This window comes from Cryptomeria japonica, chromosome 5 (genome assembly GCF_030272615.1).
Source record: "Cryptomeria japonica chromosome 5, Sugi_1.0, whole genome shotgun sequence".
Lineage (NCBI taxonomy): Eukaryota > Viridiplantae > Streptophyta > Pinopsida > Cupressales > Cupressaceae > Cryptomeria > Cryptomeria japonica.
The window spans coordinates 587,193,484-587,220,099 of NC_081409.1; the positions used below are offsets into that span (position 1 = coordinate 587,193,484).

The 26,616-nt window shown below is 37.0% G+C and overlaps 1 protein-coding gene and 1 long non-coding RNA gene across 2 annotated transcripts in view; one reads left to right on the forward strand and one right to left on the reverse strand.

Annotated features, from left to right (window-relative positions):
• LOC131029529 (uncharacterized) overlaps positions 1–26,616 on the forward strand; it is a 168,758-nt gene that overhangs the window by 59,970 nt on the left and 82,172 nt on the right. The window lies entirely within an intron of this gene.
• Positions 1–26,616, reverse strand: part of LOC131029528 (sodium/hydrogen exchanger 4) — a 121,582-nt gene that overhangs the window by 58,070 nt on the left and 36,896 nt on the right. The window contains exons 4-13 of the mRNA XM_057960033.2: positions 16,731–16,790; positions 16,559–16,605; positions 16,220–16,414; positions 15,641–15,687; positions 15,433–15,499; positions 15,156–15,256; positions 9,882–9,983; positions 8,422–8,563; positions 6,170–6,232; positions 5,985–6,068 (exon numbers count right to left, since the gene is read on the reverse strand). Coding sequence (XP_057816016.2) covers positions 5,985–6,068; positions 6,170–6,232; positions 8,422–8,563; positions 9,882–9,983; positions 15,156–15,256; positions 15,433–15,499; positions 15,641–15,687; positions 16,220–16,414; positions 16,559–16,605; positions 16,731–16,790 — 908 coding nt within the window. The remainder of the gene's footprint in view (positions 1–5,984; positions 6,069–6,169; positions 6,233–8,421; positions 8,564–9,881; positions 9,984–15,155; positions 15,257–15,432; positions 15,500–15,640; positions 15,688–16,219; positions 16,415–16,558; positions 16,606–16,730; positions 16,791–26,616) is intronic.

Below are 26,616 nucleotides of genomic sequence, written 5' to 3' on the forward strand. Positions count from 1 at the left end.
TCCTGCAAATCACCATTGAGGAAGGCACTCTTGATGTCCCTTTGATGGGCTTTCCATCCAAACTGAGCTGATAGAGAGAGGACAAGCCGAATGGTACTCATCTTGGCCATGGGAGCAAATGTCTCCTCATAGTCGATGCCCTCCTTCTGTGAAAACCCTTTTGCTTCTTCCCTGGAGGAAGATTTGACAATACCCAAGTGTTGTTTTTCAGAAGACTATGTTGCTTAGCTGCCATAGCCTGTTCCCACTTAGGTATACCTTTAGCCTCTGTATATATCTCAGGCTCATAAATACTGTGAATGTTGGCCATAAGAGCAAAATTAATTGTGTTTTGCTTGTTCTTGTCTCTAGCTGATCTACCCTCAATGAGCTCATCATTATGAAGATCACCAATGTTCTTGGCCCACCACTTAGGCCAAAGAGTAGAAGTACCAACATCTGTTGCAAGATGAAGAAGATTACCTAGAATATCTGGAGCAAGCTCATTGGGATGTGGATCCAGATGGTTCTGAGGAAAATCAAGTGGTGCAATGTCATTCCTAGGAGACTCCACAACTGTAGAGTCAATTGAATCCCTCCCATTAGGTGGAGCTAAGGGAAGGCGAACACCCATATCTGTAGCCTCTGGAGGCTGATCCTCAATGCTCAAATCAGGAGAAGAAGGTTGAAAAGGCCCTCGTTCTTCATCAAATACATCTCGACTAAATATGAGACGATCAGTGTCTACGTAAATCAGCCGATAAGCCTTACGGTTGTCACTGTAGCCGGTAAACATCAATTTCTGACTCTTGGAATCCAATTTGGTGTGCTTGGCATCTAGAATCCAAACATAAGCTGTAGAGCCAAAAACTTTCAAATGACTGATTTTGGGCTTCCTACCAGACCAAGCTTCCTTTGGAGTCATCTTCTTAACGACCTTTGTGGGAGACCGGTTTAAAAGATAGACTGCAGTGAAGACTGCTTCTGCCCAAAAGTGTTTTGGAACATTTCTATGCTCCAACATAGACCGAGCCATCTTAGTGACTGCACGGTTCCTGCGCTCAACAACACCGTTCTGTTGAGGGGTGTAAGGTGTGGTACGTTGATTCTTAATGCCATGTGCTGCACAAAAGTTGGTGAATGCTGTAGAACAAAATTCCCCTCCATTGTTGGACTAAAGAGTGACAATCTGATAGCCAGACTCTTTTTCCACTAAGGCCTTCAACTTTTGAAACATGGTGAACACCTCTAATTTTTGCATAAGAAAATACACCCACATGCGTTTGCTGAAATCATCAACAAATAATAGAAAATACCTGCATCCAGTGACTAATGGAGTGTTCATGGGACCACAGATATCCACATGAACAAGTTGCAAGACCTTGGATGCTCTCTAAGAGTCTCCATCTGAAAACGGAATCTTATGCTGCTTTCCATCTTGACATGCTCTGCAAACTCCATGATTCTGAGTTTGAATCTCAGGTAATCCTGCAACTAGATCCTCTCGAACTGAGAGATAGTGGACCTTCAAATGCTCATATCATTGATGCCAAGGAGTGTTGATGGAAGTACTCTTAGTTGCCATGGCAAGCTCTTGAGAACCAATAGAACAACAAGTCTATAAAGACCATGATCCTCAATGCCAACTGCAACTGTAGTGTGAGTCTCCCTATCAACAATGTTGCACTTGTGCAACCCAAAGATGTCATCCAATTGTGGTGAATGTTGCATAATCTAACTGACTGACAGTAGATTGAGCTTCATACTAGGTGCAAAGTATATATTTAGGAATATCAAATCCCTCCCACCAGATGAAATTTGAATGTTGCCCTTGCCGACAATAGTATACTCTTCGCCTCCACCAAAGATCACTGAATTAGTGAAAGGCATGTACTCTGTAAACCAATCCCAATGATGTGTGAAATGTCGAGAGGCTCCAGAGTCAATGTACCAGGCTGATGATTGAACATCATCAGATGGGGTTTGTGCTATGAATGCTTAGAAGGCAGATTCCTTCTGATCAAGATGCTTAGCAGAATTGGCTTTCTGCTTGGACCCTCTTTGTTCGGATTGTTGGGATGCTATCAATTTCCTGCAATCTTTCACCAAATGGCCATATATATGACAGTAGGAACACTATAAGCTCTTTTTCTTCGAAGACTGCTGAGGTTGACCTTGACCTTGTCCTTTATACTAGAAGGATGGAGATTTACCCTTGTTCTTATTCAAAGCTGAGGCTGTGAAAGCCTGTTCAGTGGACGAACTAGCGCTGCTGACGAATTGTTGCTTCCACTGATCCTATTGTAAAAGCTTTGTGCAAAGATCAAGAAACTTCAAATCAACACTAGTAGAAGTGATATTGAGTGTATCAATGAAATGCTTTTAGGATCTGGGAAGGCTTTTCAACGTGATCACTACCATATCCTCTTTAGCCATGGTGCGGCCAATAGCTTGCAACTAGTCATGGATGTCCTTTATCTTCGTAATATGTGCCTGGATAGAAGTCTTTTCATCCATCATGATAGAAAACAACATATTCTTCAAAAAGAAAGCTCAGCTCCTGTCAGACGTTTCATGAAGATCCTTCAAGAGATCCCAAATCTCTTTAGTTGTTTTACCTGAAGGCACCCGAGGGAGTTGATCATATGTGACGCAGAGTTTGATAAGCATGATAGCCTCTCGATTCTTCACATCATGTTTGTCTTGATCATCACCTGTTGTTGTAGGACAAGATTCCTTGCCCAAAAATATTTGATCAAGGCAAGGATACTCAAAAATGGTAAGCCTGCGCTGTTTCTAGGTGTTGTAGTTGTGGCCGTTGAACTTCTGATTGTGTTTCAACATGATGTTGGTCAAAGATGCCATCATGGAAACCGAGGTTGAACGAGGTCAACTGAGTGAAAGCAAGAGACAGAAGAATCTGATTAAAAAATCAGAATAGAAGCAACTGCAAAAAAAATTGAAACCCTGGAGTGGAATTCTTGGCATGAATCCCAATGCACAAATTTTGAGGTTTGATGAAAAACCTAGAAATTGAAATTTTCTGCAAATTGAAAATCTATAATTTTCCTAAAAATAATCAGAAAAAAATAATAATTTGTAGAAAGAAATACCTCTGATTTGTTTTTTTTTCTTAAACAGTAAAAAAAAGATTTCTTTTTTGTTAGAGAAAAGTTTTAAAAAATAGGGCTTTACCCTATGTCATCAGCAATGCCAAAACCCTAGCCACGACTGTGCTGAGCATGCAAAAGACAAAATCGCGATGTTCAGGAAATCATGAGCACATAAAATCCTGCAAAAAAAAAAGGAAAATCGGAAAAGAAAACTCACTGCCGTCAAAGTATGGCTCCAGAAGAAACCGCGGGTCACGAATTTTGTGCGCAAAACAAAGTAAAATCGTATTGCAAAAAAATGCAAACTTTGCAGAATGAAGCCCACTATTTTCAAAAGACAACGAACAAAAAAAAAACCCGCGACTTGCAGAAAACCCTCGGCTCAGGAAACAGTTGCCCGAAAAAAACCTAGTTGGGTTAAAAATAAAAACGACCTTACAAAAATCTGCAAAAATATTTTGTGCTTGACCTGCAAAAACCCTAGCCAAGAAAAAAATGAACCCTACTCTGCAAAAAATTTCGCCCAAGAAAAGAGACTTTGAAAAAATCTCTTAAAAAAACTTACGAAATTTTTCACTTAAGAAACCTTTCAAAAAATTTTAATTTTCATGCTCTGATACCATGAAAATAATTGGATAGATTATTTGAATGATATACAAATGTATATATAGAGTTTACAAGACGATGTTCTACTAAAAAAACAAATCATTAAAGTGAATGACTAAAAAGCTAAATACTAAATAAAGCTTAAAAGCTAATTAGATAAAAGCTAACTATGCGTCTTTAATAAAGAAGCAATAGTTTAAACTTAATGAGCTAAAAACTAAAAAGCTAAATGACCATTAAACAAGGAATTAAATATAGGTGACTAAAATATAATTAAATATTATAATAGTAAATGCCAAATTCAAGAGAGAAGTATGATCAAATCATCATACAACTAAAAATGGCATATGCATCAAATCCTAGTTCTAACTTCACCAACTCATCTGTCAAATCTAATTGATGATTCAAAGTGAAGCAAAAATTTATAATATGGTCATCACATGACATTTGCAAATTGATAACCATGATGATGAGACTGTGCATCGAAATATTTATATTGTCTATCATATATCATGTCTATCATAACATCATAAGTCATATAGGATAATTGAAATACTATACATAAAAAAAGTAGTAACTTTTTATAGACTTAGTAAGAAATAGTAAATAAGTCCATCCTGCAAATACTAAGATAAGCATGGAGCAAGCTTGTCTAATGGCTTGCATTTGTGTTATTACTACCGCTTTATCCTCAGCTTCCACATACTTGAAAACTCCATCAAGGTCCAATATCATACATGGAAATATCATCATCATCTCCTTTAGATCAACTGAATGAAGATATCAATGAACCTGTTCCTCTTGGCTGCAGATGAACTGGCAACCCAAGATCGCAACCAATAGCAAAATGTCAGGTTCTGAGGTTTTCTTGATGTTCATCCCCCAAAATTCCTTCAAGTTTCTTTGTGACAAACCTTTTATGTTGTTACCTGTGCTTGTTTGTCAGAAGGGCCACTGGGTTCTGCAAACAAGATAAACTGATTCTGCTACTTCAACCCCTCCTTAGTATGCATCATGTCAATGGCATTAGAAAAGGATTTAACCAATTATCATCAAAAGCAATTCTTCCTCTTCCCACTCTTTGCAATTGGGGGTCCCATCAAAAACCAACTAGTTACCATTCATCTTGATACAGGTTCAGTGCCTAATGTATTTTGTATTTGTACTTGTATTTGCTATACCCAGCCAAGCACAGATCAATGATCCCAAATGGAAATCACATTCACAGGCCTATTTAAATGGCGGTATGAGTTCAATGTATGGGCTTCCATGTGCAAATGTGTGTCCATAAAGCCCACTTACACTTAATGGCAGGTCCAATCCTCCCACAATAGAGCTATATCATTTGATTCTCTCTCATGAATTCCAGTTCTCAGTTTCACATGACATGTTATCAAATGTCTCATATATTTCTCTAAGAGTAGAAGTGTGTGTTTCTGGATGATAGATCATCTGTGTTGTTGGATCAATAAATGAGATATCACGGGGGCATGCCTTTTTTTACTTTTTAGGGGCATTGAGGAGGTGTAGAATTTCCCAAGTCTTCAGAATGAAGTCTCAAGTCACTAGTCTCTTGCCCCACAAGACCATTTCCCAACATTAGGATACAGTTCCCTAGTACCACGGGTAATATCACCTTTCAATTCTAATAGTTTCAATTTTAATTGGGGAACATAAAATGATTAATACCTGGTTTTCTTTGTTGGTGTTGGAAATAAGCCACACCCGGACCGATGATGGACTGGTCCAAGAGGAGCCAGTAGCTCAGTGGTAGAGCACTCCAGCAGCGTATGGAAGGTCCTAGGTTCGAGTCCTAGCTGGTCCATGTCTCAACATGGTATCAGAGCCAGGTCCAGGCTAGGAGCCCCAAGCACATGAGAGGTGTGGCTTAAGGGGGGATGTTGGTGTTGGAAATAAGCCACACCCGGACCGACGATGGACTGGTCCAAGAGGGGCCAGTAGCTCAGTGGTAGAGCACTCCAGCAGCGTATGGAAGGTCCTAGGTTCGAGTCCTAGCTGGTCCATGTCTCAACATTCTTGTCTTTCCCTCTTAATGAAATAAGCAATTAAATCTTATCCTAGGATATGACCACCAATAAGTAGGTTATAGTTTCTTTACTAGTTTAGTATGAATAGGGTAATCTTGAATAAAGATGATATGCCAGAACTAAGCAAGTGAAATTTAAACTCAAAGTAACAGTCATAGGATATGGAATAATCATGCATACCCCAAAGTTCCATCAGATTCATCTAAAGGAATTAGAAATAAGGATGAATTCCACATACCACTGTGCTAAATAGTACCACAATGATCGTACTTGTGATCATTGTGGCATCCGTGGGATTCCATGAAATTCCAGAAGTTGCAAACTGCAAAAGATCCATGACACATGCAAGTAATTAATTTTATCCAAAAGAAAATTTTCAAATATTAAATGCTCATGGGCACAATGCTTGACATTTTCACTGACCTGGTTGAATGCCAAGGCAATAGAAACAGCTCCTCGCATTAAACCAGCCCACCATATAACTACCTAATTAAGACAGTATATGAAATGAAATAAATGAATCCTTCTCCTTAGAAATTGAATAATATTTCTAGAATTAGAAACTTATTTTTTGGGGTTTTAAATTATGACAGCAGCACATAAATTAAGATATTGAAATGAATGTTTCTGTTATCATTCAATGCAAATTATGCATTTCAAGGTTTCTATGTTAAACTAGTTACATTGATGCAGTTATAAGAAAATTCATACAGATCATGCACCTATCAAATCTTGCTAGGACATTGGTGAACTTAATCACAGATGTCAAAACATCTAAGTAATGTGAATGATGCAAAAGCTTAGTTGGAGAGAATTCCATATCCTTGAGAAAACAGTCCTGAAAGAAACCTCTTTAGAAGCATCCAAGGATGAATAATACAGCAAATGAAAATTTGTATTCATAGATAAATGGTGGGAAATTGATGTTAGTCATACATTCACATATAGAATGCACACTTGATTTGGTGTTGAATGGAATTTAAATTTGAAATTGACATGATTAAATTTGTAAATAAATTTAGTTGTCAAGCTCTTAATAATAGTGACTAATAATTATTCTTATTTAAAAGGGGGCTTGCAGAATGAAAAGATTAGGTGAATTAGTTTGATGGAGATCTTAAGAAATTACATTTTCTTCCAAAAGCTCAAGCTTGTGTAAATAAGGATTTGCAATAGGAAACAAGAGAAATTGGCAATAATGGTCAAATGGAAGAAGGATAAAGGTCGAAATAGGAGAAAGTAAGTGAACCACACCTAAGAGAAATAGAATGGGAATGGAAATCCCTAGGAACACTAGAAGAGTAGTGTTTACTCTTCCTTCTGATAAAACTAATACTTGAAATAATGAATAGATAGAGTAATTAAATATATCTCTACTCACACATTGTTCTTTCAAAAGTAGACCAAAGGTGATCAGCAAAGGATCGACTGACTTTCCCTGACTATGCAAGTTTATTTAAAAAGCCCCAGGGTTGCCAAGCAGAACATAACCATATGCCAAATCCTATAACTACCTGAAAAATGACAAACATACATAGTCAAAAATGTTCGTGCTCAAAGTTTTAAGTCCCCTGAAACCAAACTATTCTCTGAGGTGTCATCAGAGCAACAAACCAATTTACTTTGGACTCAAGTAGGCCCAATGGGGCTTCCTGGACAAATGGATAAATTGCTGCAATAGTATACCTAGTGTATGCCTAAACCCAAAAGCTATAACTAGGTCAAGGACTAACCTACAACTGTAACCTCTTTATGGAGCTGATAAGCACACCACTAAATAACAACAGGGTGTGCGTATGCAAAACATAACTCTTTAAAGATAAATACAGTTATGGATTACTAAGGATGTTTTCCCTAGTTGGAATATTGAGTCCTCAAATGCATATAAACTACTTCCTATTCCTAATCTACTAGTGTAAAATGTTCTTATTTTAGGTGCATGGCAGATCATTACATCCATGACAAGTGCCTTATCTATTGAGTCACAAAGTTCAACCATACCACGAGGAACAAAAGTCAAAATCATCAAAGGAATATGAGCCATGCACACACATACACCACAAATAGCAATAGAAAGCAACTAAATGATAATCCATCTCAGTCCAGTCTACTAGTGTTCTTAAAGTCAATTGATGCTTCCAATGAAATCAAAATTGTCAATACCTTGTGCAACTTGTTGAATGAGGTAGTAATGGAGGTGGGAGGAGAGAATGTCAAGAATAGTGCAGCTACATATGGTATCTGTTTGACTTATGGAGGCAAGGAACCCTATGCTATTTTGGAGCCCTTTTGTTGCCCACTACATTGACCTTCTCCTTGACGATATAAGGAAACTTGGTTGGGTGAAGAATGTGGTGGAAGATGTGAGGATTGTGCCAAAATACATCTACAACCACACATAGGTCAAAAATCTCATTGTCTTACATGCTGCCCCTAACCAATTTGTGTAAACAAATTCAGGAATAACAAGCCCATGCAAAACATTGTAAGAAATGAATATCACTTTTCTGAAAATAGTTTCAGAAAGGTTTAATTTCGGGATAACAAGCTCATCCAAAACATTGAAAGAAACAAATAAGACTCCTATGAAAATACTTCCGAAAAGGTTTTCTTGTACAAAAATTAATATTTCCATGAAAATATATAAAGAAACAAACTTCTTTAGGGAATATTACCTGGTGTTTCAATGTAATCCTTGTATTTCGAGTACCCCTTTGCAGATAATTGGATAAAGCAGAGAGAGGAAAAACAAAAGCAGCTCTTCCAAGTAGAACTAGTAACATGACTGAAGAAAAGATTCCAATGAATGTTCCAGGGCTGCAAAAGAAGAGAAAACACAATAAGATGTTTGAAAGTCTTATTCGTAGAAAATTCAAAACAAAGATGTTCTAGAGTCTCTAAACTATCCTTCCAATTTGTCATCTCTAACTTTACAAGCCCTTAATACCTATCTTACCCAAACTTGACAGCCATTAAATAAATTGCATGGCTACAAATGCAAACACCAACCTAGTCCACAACTAGCAATGTTATGTAGAATGAAAGAAATGTCAGTTCCCTGATTCTTGAAAAACTCATAGTGAAATACACAAACCAAAAATACGAAAAATGAACAAAAGCATCTTGGAAAAAATGCTTATGGCTCTTTATTGTAATTTTTTCTTTAAATTCATTAGACTGCAAACTGAGCTTATTACTGTCTTCTTCATGCAAAATACATTTATATGTGTGTCTTTTAGACTATCTAGACCAGTTGAGCTAGAAGACTTGGTAGATAGCCTCCATGGTAATTTCAAGCATATTGTTAACTTCCTTGATTTTCTAGAATATCTTTGTTCACAATTTACAACAAGCCATATAATAAATTTAATTAAAAAAGAAATTTACAAGCAGCAAATGTTCAAAGACTTACAGTAAACCTCATGCTGGGATCAATATTATACTATGTATAACATAAATCTGGCTGAATTTGTCTGTGAATGAATCATTTATATCATAAATGTATGGTGCTCCTAAACTGCTTTATTTTTCAAATCAAAAGGTAACCTATCATATGGAACTACTTGATAAAAACAACTCAAGAAAAGAAAAAAGTAATTCTAGACATATAGTGCTTTCAATTTGAGCATTTCAACTGTGTGGGAGAGAACTTTGTTGCTTTAATGCCCTCAAAAAAGCAATGTTCTTACACCATGTTTTTGCATTTCCCTTTCTTTCCAGTTTGAATATGGTTAAGTGATTTCTGTGAGGTACAGCCCAATTTAACCCTAGCATTGCTGACTAGTTATGCAAATAAATTAAAATATAAATTATCATTACTATAAACATAATCTATAGAATGGAAAAATGTTCCATACTGTTAGTACTGAATATAGATAACAGAAATTCAATGATTGTATGGTCTACAACTCTAAACAAAGGGATAAAAGTCTATTTATTTGTTATTTTCTATCAGAGCTAAATCCAATAATGCACTATTTAACTTTAATGGAAATCCAAACACTTTTAGAAACTTACACGATACATTATAAAATTAAAAAGTATATATGCTTATGTATATAATAATTTGTAAGAACCTTGACTTTGCCACGATACAAAGTTTAATATGATGAAACATAGTAAAAACAAAACACACCTTGACTTTGACATTCTCCACTTTTCCATATCCAATGCATCCATCCCTACATAAAGAAATATGAATGTTTCTGAAATGAAAGACAGAGTTGCAAATGTATGCCTGCATCGAAAATCAAAGAAAAATACAAATTAGCAACTTAATCCACATATATTAATTCAAAGATGTAGAAAAATAATTTACAATATAAGAAAATGTTAAGCAAGACATTAAACAAAATCATTTACATAAATGAACGATATGGATTACAATTTAAGGGAAATCACACCAATGAACTCGCACACACTAATGGACTCGCACAATATGGATTACAATTTAAGGGAAATCACTATTCCAAAGATAGGCGGCAAGGCCAGCCTCTTCCACTTATGCGGTGGGACAAGAAAAAACAATAGAAACTATTGTTAGTACTACTACCAGCATTACAATATGAATCATAGCAAAGAAGAGTGATGAACCAAATGCAATAACATGACCAACAGCTGCAAATGAAACCAAGTCGTTTCTCTTCACACCAATGAACTCGCCCACCCCAAAACCAAATCAAAACACCAAACACTCTAATTCTGATATACTCCCAGCATGCTGAAAACACACAGACCAGCAACACCAAATCCCATTAAAACACTCGCAACTCACCCAATTCTTAACCAAATGACACGAAACAGAAAGCAAATGATCACTAGGAGGTAGGCGATCATTCCTAAGACAACAAAACATAGAAAACCGACCCCAATAATTTATGCACGCATTCCAAAGCGCTCAACCACATGGTACGGCCAGCTAAGGTACGATTTTGCAAAAATAAAATCCAAAACACCATTTTAAGCTCTATAAACTTGCAAAAGAATCGCCTAAACCATAAAGAAAGATAGATGAAATACCCAAAACGAGGAGAGTGACACACTAAGACCTGCGACCCAAAATCCACTTCAGCACACTCCACGACTAGCAACAAGAACACACTACAATACTCCCCAAAAAAATATCTAATATATAAATCTGCAACATTATCTTCAATCCACTCCTCTGAATGAAGAGTAGTCTCTGGCTCGACTAGTTGCTATATTGCAAGCAAGAAATCAAGCTATGGCTAAGAGGTAAGCGTTCCCCGAAGCTTTCACTCTGCATTTCGACAGCATTTCATTATAAAAATTCTTGGATACCAAAAACAAGAGGCCAACACTCTTATTTATAGACTTTGTGTCTCCAAATTCAAATTCACATTCCCTCCAAATAAACGTCAAACCCAAATGCACATTCACTTCACATTATTTTGAAATTACATTTCATTTCTCCTTTCTCCAAATTGACCTTCTCATAGGAGCAAATATACTTTATAAAAATGACAATAAAATCATAATGTGGCATCCAAGGTAGATAAGTGAAATATATTATAAAATTCACTTATTTCTCCATAAGGTGTCCACCTTGCCTTATTAATATTTCACTTTATAAAGTATTTTTCCTCAACAATAAATCGCCCAGTATATAATTAAGGAAATGACTTAGATATCAATATAACTTAAGCAATCCATTTAAAATATATTGTCCAACCTTTGCCTTAAGTTATAATTTAATTTTAAACACCATTTTTCATCAAATACTGAACCTGCCAAAACAAGCTCCAAGGATATGGGGAAACAAGCTGAGAAAATTGCCCTGCCAGAAATAGTCATCGAATTGAGTTGAAGAACCCTTGCCAAGAATAGCACCATAAAATGCTTGGAAGACCAACTGCTCAAACTGACCTGCCGAAAATAGCCATCTAAACAGGCCTGATGACATCCTGCTAAAAATAGTATTTACTAAAAATAGCATATTGCTAAAAATAGTAAGTGTTTCCAAAGTGATTTTAACTACATTCTAAGCAGTCCTCGCACTTACTAAAAAATAATAAGTCCGGAAAAAGTCACCCGATGCAAATGCATGTCGAACCATCTTGAAGCTCTCTGAAAACCCAAAAAGAATCCAGAATCCAAACTGTCAAACTCCCACATGCAACCCCTGAAAACACCAAATAATCCTCCTAGAAAATAGGAAACCCTAATTTCGGCTCCCAACTAGCCTACGGGCCTTTAAAATAGGCTAACGACCAACTGAACTAATCACTGTGAAGAAGGGGACATTACACCTTCCATATCATAATGAATATCATCTTTAATTTCCTTTCTCAGAGTTTTCAAGCATGTTCTTTCTTGGGATACTAGAGTTTGGTGCTATGATTAGCACACTTGCCAATAAAAGATTTGGTCTTCATTATTGCTAGGTAAAGTATTAGTAAGTACTCTATATAATGGATTGTAAGAAAAAATTCTAATGATGATTGCAGTAGAAGTTCTATCACCTCCTTCAATATGGTCTTATGTTCTTTTGCATAAGAGACATGATCCTCTACAAATGGACTCGGTAGCTCTTAGTTAAAGATCTATTGTAACATGATTTCACAAGTCTCAAGTAAGTGTGAAATGTGATAGGAATGTAGTTCACACTCGCATTTATAATTTCCCAAGCTTGATTACTGTCCACCAAATATTTAATGTCCCTGAAGTGTCACTTGATTGAATAAGCTGATTCTTTTTTCTCTTGGTGCCCCACAATGTTTTCTATCATGTTAGCTAATCCCCTCCGTATTCATACTATCTTGCTTATAGTAATTGATAGCCATCTAGTTTATAATTTAGGCACTTAAATCTATAACCTACTAAGGTAAGTGCATTAGTTAAACCTTGGCATCCAGTTATTTAGTTTAAACTCATGGATTTGAGTGCTAGCCTCATATTTGATAGGTTATTTGCAAGGGCAGTAATTCTTCATGGTAAGTGGTAAATCTCTGAAGCCTCATCAAGGCTGTTTGAAATATTTATTTCGCATCACATAATGTGGAAATGTGTTGGTAAATGCTTAGTCTCTGAAGTATCATAAAGGCTGGTTAGGTGTTTATTTTCTACCATAGAATGTGGAATTTGTAAGTTGGATTTCTCTGAGTGAATAATATGAGTGGTGACTTTTTTTTTTTGGTAATACTTCCTGATTGTAGACTGAAAGCATAACTCTGCTGTTTGTTATTATAAATCATCCTCATCCTCCTTCCAAAGCCAGAAATCTATTATGTGGCTATATAATAGATAATTTCAATTGCTCATTAAATTACTAAATAATCTAAGGTTTAAGGAGCAAGCCCCAACATATCTATTCCTAGATGACTTTCTAAGACCATCTCCAAATTGTATTTATAAATACAAACTTAGTTCAGACTGTCATGTGGTCAAACTGCTGTTTTGGGTAAGCCAGTGAACTGCGTTGCAAAGAAAACTGCATGCATGTTTTTGAGTTACTTGCCAAATGCTTTCTAGGTTTTTCTCTTTGCTCCTTTCCCTTTTCAGAACGTGTCGAAGTTCTAAATTTGGCCAAGGGGCATAAAAGTTATGCCCTTTTAAATGCTGTCCTGTCTGCTGTGAATTGATTTATATGCCTCAAGTATGCAAATTTAACAATCATTATCATCATTAGTGAGTATACTATGATGAATATGGGTGAATTTAATAACCTTTCATTAGATTCTAGAAGGGTTTTAGACTTGGATATTAACAAGGAAGTAAGACCCTTGTTTCCTAAATCAACTAGTAGTGAGTAGATTTAGGGAACATATGGGTTATGGAGTAGCCTTCTAGGCATACTATTTAACAAATGTCATTACCCTGAAATTATATTATTGAACTAACAATATGGGCTTTGTCTTTTGGTTATTGTTTATCCATCTTATAGAATGTGAAGGCATCATTGTGAGATGATTGAGATATGCTATGCTGTAAACATTGAATGTCGTTGATTTCCATGCATAAGTGCATTACCTTGTTGGATTTATGATCTCTTCCATGATATGTTAACAATGGACAAACGTATTAGACATGTGATGCATGAGCATAGGTATGCTAATTGTCAATAACTCACATAGTGAATTTGATTCCATCATGCATGTTGGCCACATACTGCTAGATCCTTTGTGATGGTCAGGCTTTCCTAGTGGAGTAGCACAGGGAAGCTACTACTTCGCGGTCGGGTGGATATCACCATGATCTCTCTCTCTCTCTCTCTCTCTCTCTCTCTCTCTCTCTCTCTCTCTCAAACGACAAAGATTTAGTAATGCAAATGATAACATAATGTTTATCTTATCTCACTGATTGAGATGAGTAGATGACTCTTACAAATTTATTTATCTTAAACATTTACACTACAATAACTTTGAATTTTTATGAAAGGAATGGCTGCTATCATTTGATTTGTTGCATATCTCATCAAATTGAATTCAAGGTGTGTGTACTTGCATTTGTAACATATAATGATTGAGTTTATAGTTATAAAGTAAATGGATTTGTACAAGTTGTTATGATTGTGGAATCACTTTATATACGATAAGAAAGAGAGAAAAAAATAGTCCAGTATTTGACTCTTGACTCTAGATTAAATTTACTATGCTCATTAATCACCATATTTTGTTAGTGATTATTGGGTAGATGTTACAAAGCTTGCATTGCTAAACTCTTTAAGAGTACAATATTGCTAAAGGGAAGGCATCGAACTTGCAAACAAGTTGATCACCTTTGCCATTGATTATCTAGAGCCCAAAATATTAAGCAAAAGTTCATCCAATTGAGGGGGTATAAGCCTACTAGCAACAAATTAAAGCAACTACCAAGAGAGGAATACTCATTGGAAGTCGCATTTCTCTCACTCTCGTGTAGAATGAAAAAGGTTACTCAAAGTTAACAAGGACCCTATCAAGGAATCATAGCTAATCATGGTATGCCAACATGATGGCTTGTCAAGGATGTGTAGAAAATATGAGAGTCGGCACTAAAGTGATCGGTTGGAAGATATGACAATGAAAGTGGAGACAAGTTTAGTATGGAAATCTCATAGGATTGAACATGGATACAAAGTTATAATCCAGCCTAGAGCAAGAGAAATCAATGTAACAAAGAAGCCATTTATGGGCATCATCTACAAAATGAAGCTACAGCTATATCTTCCACCTGGAAAATGGGATTCATTGAATTTTGCTTGGTGTGATCTGGAGAACTTGAGAGGCATTATTATTGGCTCACCTAGGATCGAAAGTGTTGTGTATATTTACCAATCAAGTTGACATTGATGAAAAGTACGATGAATTGGCAAAAAAAAAATTAAAAACAAACAATGGGCTCCAATTTCTACTGTTGTACAATAATGGCATCCAAATCCAATTATGAAGTATTCAATATTGACACTTACTTTGTTGTGATTCGAGAGCTCTCAGTCACATTATGCCAGGTGTAATGTGACATGACGATTCCACAGAAGAAAACAGTAAGAATACCACTGAGGAGTAAAAGCTGCAGACAACAATATATAGTGAAGGAAGAACTTGTGGAAAAAATTATATATAACTAAGAAAAAAAATAAAATAGATTTTTTTCACAATACAAAGATTCTGTTCTAACTGCTCCAGATTAAAATTACACCTGAATTATTAACTTCCTAAAGCTGTTAATGTATTAGCTATTCTCACCTCTGCTAACATATATGACAAATAGGCCATTAATGCCATAAGTGCAATTTCACGATCTGTTGAATGCCTGCATCAAAAATCTTGATAAATCAAAAGAAGTTGCAAAATCAAAGAAAAATAGAATAGAGAATCAACCACAGCTACATATTATTAATTAAAAAAAAGAAAAAATACAAAAATACAAAAAATCATAATTAAATAATCTTACCTTCCAAAGTACAAGCTCTTTATAGCATAAGCGGTCAAAAGCCCAGTCTGGAAAGTTCAAAATTGCAAGCTTCAATTCAGAAAAAAGTTATAGTAAAGGAGCACCAAAATTAACCTATATGAACTTAAATTATGTAAAAAACAGTAAATGAAGCAAATACAAAAAGTACAAGAAGAAAATGGTAAACAAACAAAATAAAAAAATTGCACACTCAGAATAGTTCCAAAAATATTAAATATTTAACAATCCAAGATAGCAACTCGCTATCCTACAGACTTCTTTGTAGGATGCTCCAAGTGGTTGCAGGCTACAGCAACTTGTAGCATCCTCCTCACAAGGCTCAATAAAAACATAAAGAGAAACTGTCATGTTGATTTTTCCCACACAATATGAATCAATAATTATGATTTTTTTTTTTTAAAACTGAAGTCTTTTTGTTGCAGAGAGAAAAATACAGAATTGCACAAAGTAATGTTCATTGTTAATGCACATAAATAAATTTACTAGGTGTACCTCTGATAAATACAAAAAAAAATTTACATCTAATTCCCAATACAAGGATGACATAGATAATTATACCGCAACTCCAAGTATTGTACTAGTGAAAAAAAGGTATAGAAAATCAGCTCCTATGTGTAGTACTGTCAGGCCCTCAGCTTCTGTAACACTAAACTTTTGAACGGCTCTGAAAAGCACTACAGATGTTGCATCATTCACAACACCCTCCCCAAAAACCAAGCTGTAGAGTAAGGGAGTTTCATCCTGATGTAAAACCTGCAAGGACAAACCGACAATATTAAATAAGCATTAATTAGGACTTATATTTGCCAAATAATATTATTAAGAAAACATTGCTTTGTAGACTGCATTGTTTTAAAAACAGAAGCTAGGCTGAAACTGCAAGATACTTATGCAAACCTGTAAAGTACAAACTGTATCGGTAGACGAGAAGATTGTTCCCAGTGCTGTTAAACCATCATAGATGATAAGGAAATTGTCAAAATGCTAAAAAGAAAAAAATATTGTTATAAAGGAAAATAAAGAATGTAAAATGACACGCTACATTGATATGCTATGCATGCCTACTAACCAAGGTAATCGCGTATTGTAAGTCCTGAAATGCCCAACTTTGGAAATAACAACCAGCAACCTGCCAAGCCAGCATATAATTTGTGGCCACATGATTCCATCCAGTATAATAAGGTGGCGATGACTCACAGATTAGAATAAGTTGTTTATTTCATTACTTTCTAATCAGAGGTTAGTCCATCAATATACATGTACAAAAAGGAACTTCCTTCCTATCAACACATAAAGATAGAGAAAAATTGCACTGATTCACTCTAAGAACTAACTTCTGATATTTGTACCTTATTCACCCTAGATCCATTTTTCGGTACCATATTTCATCTCAGGCAGAACCAAAACATGTCTGCTTGAGAAATTTTTTGGTATGGAGATAATAAGAAAAACATTGATACTGATTCTCAGAAATGTGTATTCTTTTGTGTGTGTGCATGTGTGTTAATTCATATGCATATACACACTACATTTATTTGCATTAGCAGCAGATTATATTTTAAATATGCAAGTAGATTTAATCTTTTATTTATACACAAACATAAATGCATATAAGCAGTATACGCATCACATTTGCATTGAAAGCAAGAAGTCATTCCAAAGGAGGACCATTTTCTCAAATGGTAATGTAGGGAAGTTGTAGAGATTGCAAAACACCCAGACAATTTGAATAAAGATGAGAATCTAAGCTCAAGTCATTCGTGGGAGCCCATCATACTCAAACCTAGAGGGAGCCCATTGTCTCTTGACCAACAGGATAATGAACTATCTGGCAGTAGTATTTAAACTGACTGTAGTAGCAACAGTGGAAGAATGTTTTCAAAGAGGGATAAATCAGTCCATTTGTTCCATCTTCAATAATGATGTCATGAATTATATGTGCATTTTATGTTAGTGTGTGTGTGTGTGTGTATACATTTTGTCAAACATTTATAAATTACACCACAAATTAGAGTTTTCTGGAATTGGCATTTTAATTTTTGACAGACATTTGCAAAAATCCAAAAAAAATGCAGTCTGGCCTTTTACATATGGCATGTGCAACCTTTGGCAATTCAATACTTTTGATATTACGGTACTCTTAAATGAATTTGTAAATGTGTAAGATCCATATCCATCTTATCAAGCTATTCCTCTCTCCCATTTATCAGCAGGTTATTTTTTATCACCTTTAATAAAAACCCACAAGTAATGATTCCACATTCTCGGGTTGCCAAAAAAACATACAAGATAAAATTGCCTCTTTCAACAGATTGGAAATTTGAAAATACTCCAGTGAATTTGCAAACACCCTGGAAAATTCAGAAATACCCCAACAAATTTGAAAATACCCAAGAAAACTCAAAAAAAAAAAGTCTTCTGACAGTGCTCTTTCCAAAGGACCAAAAGCAATAACTTTTGCATGTGAACTTGAAATGTTATGCCATTTTTCTGAAATTTGCACAATTTTTTCAGAGGAATCCAAATATGCAACTAAATTTACCTTTTGATGCCATGCAAGACCTATCTTTAGACCTGCAACACAATCTTCTCTTTGCCGTGAAGGACAAACTGGATCCTTTTCAAATTAGTCAGTAGTTATAAATAACTTTGCAGTAAGACATTCCAAGAATTTCTACTACAATTTGCCATACCCAAAGACTGATAGTAGGATTTTGTGTAATGTCCCCCCTTTGGGGTTTACCATAATTTAGTCCTGAGACAACAATACTGTTTCCCGCTACAACTGGTAAATTAAATACAGGAAATAATAATGTACATGACAATGCATACCAGACACAGCAGTAAAATATATCTTTATTCGCACATTCAATTATTACAGAGAAGAGACCAAAGATGGTCAGCCAAGGATTACAATAGATCCGACAATACTATCCCCCTTCCTTGGCAGTACATGGCATATTTAAAGGACCTGACAGTTGCCGAGAGGTACACAACCATCAACCAACCAACACATAACTACCCGAGACTGACAACCCACTCAATACAATTAATTAATACGTTGTGGGATAACAAATATTATCAAACATAACAACAAGCAATTTATGCCGACAACATCATCCCCCGCAAAAGAAAAAGTCGTCTTCCAGACGACAAGCAAACATCAAGTAATATTCGGAAGACTAACGACAAACGACTTCGACTGGACAACCCGAACTTGTAGTGTACCTGCCAAATCAAATGGGGGTTTGGGGGCAGTGCCCCCGCTGCCAACACTAAATTGCAACCTTCAAAACCATAGCGCACATGATTTCCGTTATTTTTTAAGACGCCAAAAACAATGTTGATGAAGCCAAAAAAGAGCTTTAACCAATGTTTGCTACATGTCATGAAGAAACGACTTTGCTATATAGAACAATGGCATTGAGAGGATTGTACCATATATGACACGATGAGAACTCCACACACAGGCTAAGGTTGATGACGTACGGCTGATTGGTGTCCCCATACAGGATGCAACCAATGTCGTACGATGCAAAAGAAATGCTCTAGCCGTACGGTGTTGACAATAGGCTTTGTCCGTACGAGATGAAGTATCCTTCGTACAGTGTGGCAATATGATCTATCCGTACATGACGGAATTGGCATACGGCAATAACTCCTTGGAACTTCAAAATGTGCGTTGGCAATAAGGAACGATGCACTAGGTGTCGTACGGAAGGAATGCACCTATGATGTCGTACGAGATGAATGAACTTGCCATGCCGTACAGAATGAGCTGGAAGCCGTACAATACAAAGCAATGACCATCGTGAAGTTCGTACGATTATTCCACAATTATGTCATACAGTTGGACGTACGGTTATGAGTTGATGTACGTGGCAAGGACAAGGTGGCCGTACGGTGGTGATTCCCTCGTGGCGGTTTGATGTCCATACGGTGGTTCCCTCATGGCAGTTTGATGTCCGTACGGTGATTCCCTCTTGGCAATTTGATGTCCGTACGGTGATCCCCTCCTGGTAGTTTGATGTTCGTATGGTGGTGATTCCCTCATGGCGGTTTGATGTCCATATGGTGATTCCCTCCTGGCAGTTTGATGTCCGTACAATGATCCCCTCTTGGCAATTTGATGTGATGTCGTCTTGGTCTTTACTTGCCTTTGTGTCTCCTTCCGTACGGACTCCTTCGTATGGTTTGAGCCTTATTTCCTTCGTCCAACCCCGAACCCTGCCAATGTACGGTTTGTCTGTGGCTTTTCTGAATTTCATCTCTGTACGGATTTGTGGTATGGAACTCTTCTTGGGTAGTATTCCGCAGGGCGTACAGATCCTTTTGAGGTAAATGGTGTGCTTCCAAATTCTGTACGGATTTGTTGTACGGATGATGTGCTTTCAACTTGTACAACCTTCTCTCATACAACCCCCCTATAGCATACAGATGACGTGCTTCATTATTCTTGCAACTTTCTCCTTCTCATACGGCCTAACCCCATACAATTCCTTCGAGCCTGTTGGACTTTGCACTTCCTCAATTCCACCAATATGTAGCATGTTACAGTCAGGGTGGAAGACTTCATAATCCTCCATTTGCCAGTGAAATAATCCATTAAGAGAACTCATCTCATCCTCAAAGCAATCTTCCAATTCAAGCACTGCTTCATCTTTGGGTTTCATGCCTTTCCTCCCTCTGTCCATACCTAACTCTCCACCCTCAGACTTAGAGTCTGAGGGTGCCAGTTCTTCACTCACCGCCTGTTTCCTCAAGTCAATGACGTGCTTCCTCCCGTCACTCTCGATCGAGAGTGTGTTTCGCTTCTAGTTATGATTCGCCTTGGCAAGAACCAACCATCCCCTCCCGAGGAGTGCATCGTACGCCTTCTTCTGTAACCGGATGACTACAAAGTCCAAGAAAAATTGTTGTGTCCCAATCATTACTTTTTGTGCCATCAATGTTCCCAACGGTTGGATGTCATGTTGGTCAACACCTACCAAGTGGAAGGTTGGCAGCCAAAGCTTCGGCTTCCCCAAACATTTCCATGTGTCTTCTAGCAGTACATTTACTCCCGAGCCTCCATCGACAATGGTGTTCGTCAACTTCTTCCCCATTATTTCCATCTCAATGACCACCGGCTCCCTCTCGATGCTCACGGTCAACAACATTGGATCACTGGACTCATTCCCTTTGGCTGATGGTTTTCCCGTCAGTTCCTCCTCGTGTGGCTTACATTGTTTCTAGATGACTGTGTCATCACTGACTGTGTTGGCGATTGCCATTCTCAGTTGCGGCATAGTTTGAAGGTTTGCCACCTTGATGGGTACGGTTGTTTGTAGCACCTGCCGGACTATGTTCTTCTCTGACTCCCACAATGACATACTTGTATTCTCTAGGAAGTTACTTGTTCCTTCGCCAATGCTTGTTCTACTTCGGCTTGTTCCTTATCCGTACCAGAGTTTGAATACATTGCCTTCTTTGTTTGTGCTCTTGTGATTGCCAAAACTACGTCCTCTTGTTCCTCCACGTCCAGCATATTAATACCCTTCTGATTCAGGCAGTTAGTGTCTTCATGGTCACTTGGTCCACACCATTTGCACAATAATTGTATGTTATCTTTCTTGTTATGGCAGTCTCTCACAAAGTGTCCCCATTCACTACATTGTCGACATTGTATGATAGGACGTCCTCTGGAGTCGTACTGTATTTGGTTTCGCCCTCGTTGATTTCCATAACCACTTGGCGATACATTCTGTGATTTCGATGGGCTGGACTCTCCCTATGTGAAGAGTACTTGTGTACTTCTCATCTTCAAATTGTACGGGCACTCCTTGATTGAATGCCCCAGCACTTGGCAAATTTCACAAAACATATTTCTCGGACAATTACCTTTCGTGTGCCCCTCCCTTTTGCACTCAATACACCATAGTTCATTACCTTCTTTGCTGGTTCCTTTCTCAGTCTTCAATTCTTTCATCATTCTCAACATATCCCGTCGAAGAGCTCGTACGATTTTGGATTCTTCATCACTGCTACCTTCGGTGCTCTCATCATCATTGGTCTTCCTCTTCTCTCGAGAGGAGGTTTTATTTTCACTCTCGATGTCCATCACTCGATTGTACGCATCAACGTATGAGGACGGAGGCACTACTTTCATCTTCTTGCATAGTGAGGGTATCAATCCCTCTGTGAACCAGCTCTTCTTCAATCCATCGGCTAGCTGGTTCTCCATCTTGTTCAACAGTTCTTTGAGCCTACAGTTGTAAGCACGTACATTCTCATTTTTACCTTGCTTATTATTATAGATTTCGGCCACGATCTCATTATCATCCCTCAAGAGTTTGAATTCCTCCTGGAATGCCCTCTTCAGATCCCTCCATCTCGTCTTGTGTTGGGTGTCGAGGTCTGTGTACCAATCAATGGCGATCCCTCGAAGGGTGGCGGGAAATGACTTCAGCCAATAGTCCTTGTCATCTTGGCCATTTGCCTCCCAAATGGTTATGCATGTTTTGCAATGCCGTACTGGGTCCTCCGACCCGTCTCCCATGAACTTTGGCAGTTTCTACTTCTCCTGGGTGTTCAACATTATTTTCACTTCGAAGGTACGTGTGTACTCGCCTTGTGTGCCGGACCTAGGTGGACTGTTTTGACCGCTACGTTTCGGTGCTTTCCCTGCACTCTCGGCCACACAGGCATCCTCTACACATCCACCGTCAGCATCCCCAACACTTCGAGTACTTCCAGGTGTGTCGGACCTGAGTGAACTGTTTCGACCGCTAACGTTCCAGTGCTTTCCTTGCACTCTCAGACACGCACGCGTCCTCTACACGTCCACCTCCAGCATCCCAACACTCCGAGTACTTCCAGGCTTCGGCTCGTCTCTGTGCTCCCTCCGGCCAAGGGTTGGCAAATCACCTAATCGCTTGGTCTTGACCACCCTATGGCCTCTTCTCACCTTTGATGGGATCTATGGACATGAATCACTTAGGGCTGATCCGATTTCTTTTAAGGCAACGACGCCAAAATGTTTCCCGCTACAACTGGTAAATTAAATATAGGAAATAACAATGTACATGACAATGCATACCAAACATGGCAGTAAAATATATCTTTATTCGCACATTCAATTATTACAAAGAAGATACCAAAGATGGTCGGCCAAGGATTACAATAGATCTGACAATACTATCCCCCTTCCTTGGTAGTACACGGCATATTTAAAGAACCCGAGGGTTGCCGAGAGGTACACAACCGTCAACCAACCAACACATAACTACCCAAGACTGACAACCCACTCAATACAATTAATTACTACGTTGTCAGATAACAAATATTATCAAACATAACAATAGGCAATTTATGCCGACAACAAATACCAACTTAAGGTGAGAATTGTAAATCATTTATAAATATAATTTTATCAAATCTGAAGACGTTTCATTATGATATTTAACTTAAAATTCTAAGAATAATTCAGAAGGTAAAACTTCTCTTGATAGTTTTCTCTGATTCATAGACTTGAGATATGTGCTTCTATATTTTACACTTCTGCTCTACTAGAGAGATCCAAATCTGAAAATAAATAAGTAATAAAAGTCTTCGAGTGTCTTTTTTTAATTTCCCCTACTTCTCTTTTTATATCTTCATATTTTTCTCTCTTCTTAAATTGATGTATGTACTTAATATATCTTCCTTGTATTCATACACACCACCCCACCACTTATCTATTTACAATCAAAATATATATCTTCATTTTGAACTAGAAAGATATGTCCCTTCCTAAGAGAGACATTGGATTGTTTTAGACACCCTTTTGTTATATATATATATATATATATATATATATATTTTACTTTATTAATCTAAACTCAAATCGCACCCAGTTGGGATATCTGCTGCCTTTGTATTTATTTTATCATGAATTGTTAGTCCATACTTTGTTATTATGATCACTTCTAATTACTGTTTTTTTTTTATTACTTAACTTCCACTGCTGGTTATTATTGTCATGGAACATAGCTGCAGCTCCTTCTATATAAAAGTCCATTGCTGCCTTTAACTTTGACTTCTTGTCTTAATATATCTCAAATAGAATTGCCTTTTCCACATTACGAATTTCAATGACTTTATTTGATTTGTAAATACTCTAGCACTGCTTTCTGTTGACTTGTCAGTTCCTCGTCTTTTAGTGGGGCGTGGGGGGTCTAACATAAGGAGGTGGACCCCACAAATTTAGTGTCTTATTGATGTTTCTTCACACACTTAATAATGATAGATTCCATTTTATCATGAATATGTTATCCACATATCAATGTTTATTAGCATATTGTCTTAGTCGGTCACCTTTCCTGACTGTATGATATCCGCTGTGTTATTTTACATGTGTTCTATTGTAGGCAATCCCTTTCTTCTTCCTCTTTTTTTATTTTTTATATCCTCCCCTAGTCTTACAATTTCCCTTAAATATCTACCAAGGGGATTTGATGGGAGGGTCGTGTCCTCTTTTCACAACTTTTGCAGTCATTGTTTGCCTTTGTGCCTCTTCCTCTAACTAATTTGTCATTAGTTAAACTAGTTACTGCCCCTTCATTATGTTGTGTTTGTCAATTAGTTTGCTTATTACGATGGATCTCACTCTCCTCTTTGGACAGCGATGTGTAGAAGACCTTGAACCTTGTCCTTGAACCTTGTTTCCACAATCCGTATTCTTCCTTGGGACAACAATAAAGTGGGAACGACCTCTGTTTGATAGGACTGTCATGCGCTTCACAGGTTTATGCTCACGTAGTCCATTTATGAGATCACTGTTTATTGGTTTTGTAATCACTTGTTAAGGTATTATCTTAACTCTGCACATATTCATTTGTGTTTATTTTTCTCTATCACTGCTACATTGTTTTTAACAAATGTTTATTCCTTTTTATAATCACTGCCAAGGCTTAGAACAAATGCTTATTTCATACTGGCATAGTTAGAATCATTTAACTTCATCAGATGCAGGTTTTGTTAAACTAACTTCTGTGATATTGGCTGCCTTCATTCATAGTCAATACACAATGATAGACTCTATTCTTGTGTCTCTGCTTTGAGGCATATAGTGGCTGAAAGGCGACCCACTTCTTTTCAATTATGTTGACAAATGGCCAGATGCTTAATTGCTGAAGAATACTTATCCCTGTGCTAACAAACCTCCATGAAAGTGCTTCAAAACACTTACAGAACCTCCCAACATCAATGCCAAAGTTAACGAGATCATTCAGCGCTCGGGAGAAAATCTCAATGTTGCCTAGATAAAAATAAGGATGTTGCCACTCTTTTACAAACCTACGTCAAAGTAGAGAATGTGACCCACATATAGGAAAAATGAAATAAATCCATGCCAGGAATTATACATATTCCTATGCCAACTCCAAACATTATATAATCAGGCCAACTCCAAACACTATATAATCAGCTGTCTTAACAATTCTTTATGAAGTCAGCTCTCATATTCTCTTTGAGGAATCGCTTCTTTAAATAGTATTCTCAATCGCTGCCTTACAGAACTGCTTTAAATTTTCTAGTCCATCACCCATTTAATAATCTTGATCGTTCTTAATACATGTCATCAAACCATTTGGTTCCAATTGCATCAACTTCATTATAAAGATAATACAAGGAGCTTTCTCAATATTAACAATACTTGACGGAGTCTTGTTTGGGGGCATTACATTTTGAAGGGGTTACATGCATTAGTCTTAAATTAGACTTGTTCAAAGAAAACGATCATGGAGCACATATTTTATGCATCTAACATAGAACTCATGATAAATCCTCTTGTTGAGCTCTTCTGATTCATTTGTATCTCAGCCCTTTTTTTAATTGTGTATGCCAATGGTGTATTTATTGTTTTGCTTCTTTCGATTCTTTATGTGATGATTTATGTTTAGATTACGGTTTGGATTTTGGAATACAACCTTGAGCGCTTTATAATAAAAACTGACTATGCATATAAAGTACTAAGAAAAAACAACTTTTCATCTCTTACAAGAAAGATTCCAACCAAATTGCTTTAGATTTCTATTTTTTTATTATGTTTAACCAACATTACAAGATTCGTTAGGACTTGCTCAAACTAGCCCAGAATCGGCAATTCCCTAGCTGAGCAAACCAAACCAAGGCCTAGGGATTCATGACATAGCTGCCAGACGAGTCAATCTGCCAAAATTGTTGGACACTAAGTCTCAATGAGTTGACTTAGGTTTATGAAAAATGCTTAAATGTAAAAGCATGAAAATTAAGTGCTTTTTGAAGGGTTTAAAGGACTTTTGGGAAGATGGTTGATGGCAAATAAAATTATGACAAAAAGCATGTCCTTTGACTTCATTGGGGGTGTTGCCCCTTGACCCCACTAGGGTTACTACCTCCAAATCCCTACTCTAGTTTTAACATAATAAAAAAGAAAATCTGTTTGGGCCATGTTGGATAGAAGAACAACATTCTTTTATTCTTTTGACTTTTTCCCAATTAAATTCCCAGTAATTAAATCCTTTATACTTCTAATTTGCTAAGTCAAACCCTAGCCTAACTAATGCTCCTAGGGCTGTAGCAGCATTTGCAGAATTGTCTAAGATACAAGTGCATGCCTCCACATGAAGCTAATAATGTTGGGCTGAGGGATACAAGCTCTTTTCTACCATAGTTCATGACTCCATATTGTGATTTTTGTTTTTGATGTCATGGAGATGATAGTTCATGAGCTTTGTACACCTAATCACTTGACAATATTTACATATTTATAAATGTCGTTTCCTTTAAGTTAAAATCCGCTTTAATATTTGTCTGATCAATGTATATTTATTTGATCAGTTTATTCTGTCTATAAGTTTTATTTATTGAAAAGTGCAAGATAATAGTTTGAAATTCTTAAAAGTATCTATATTTCATGGTTTCTTCAATTTCTTAAGTCTTTGCCAAGTTTGAGC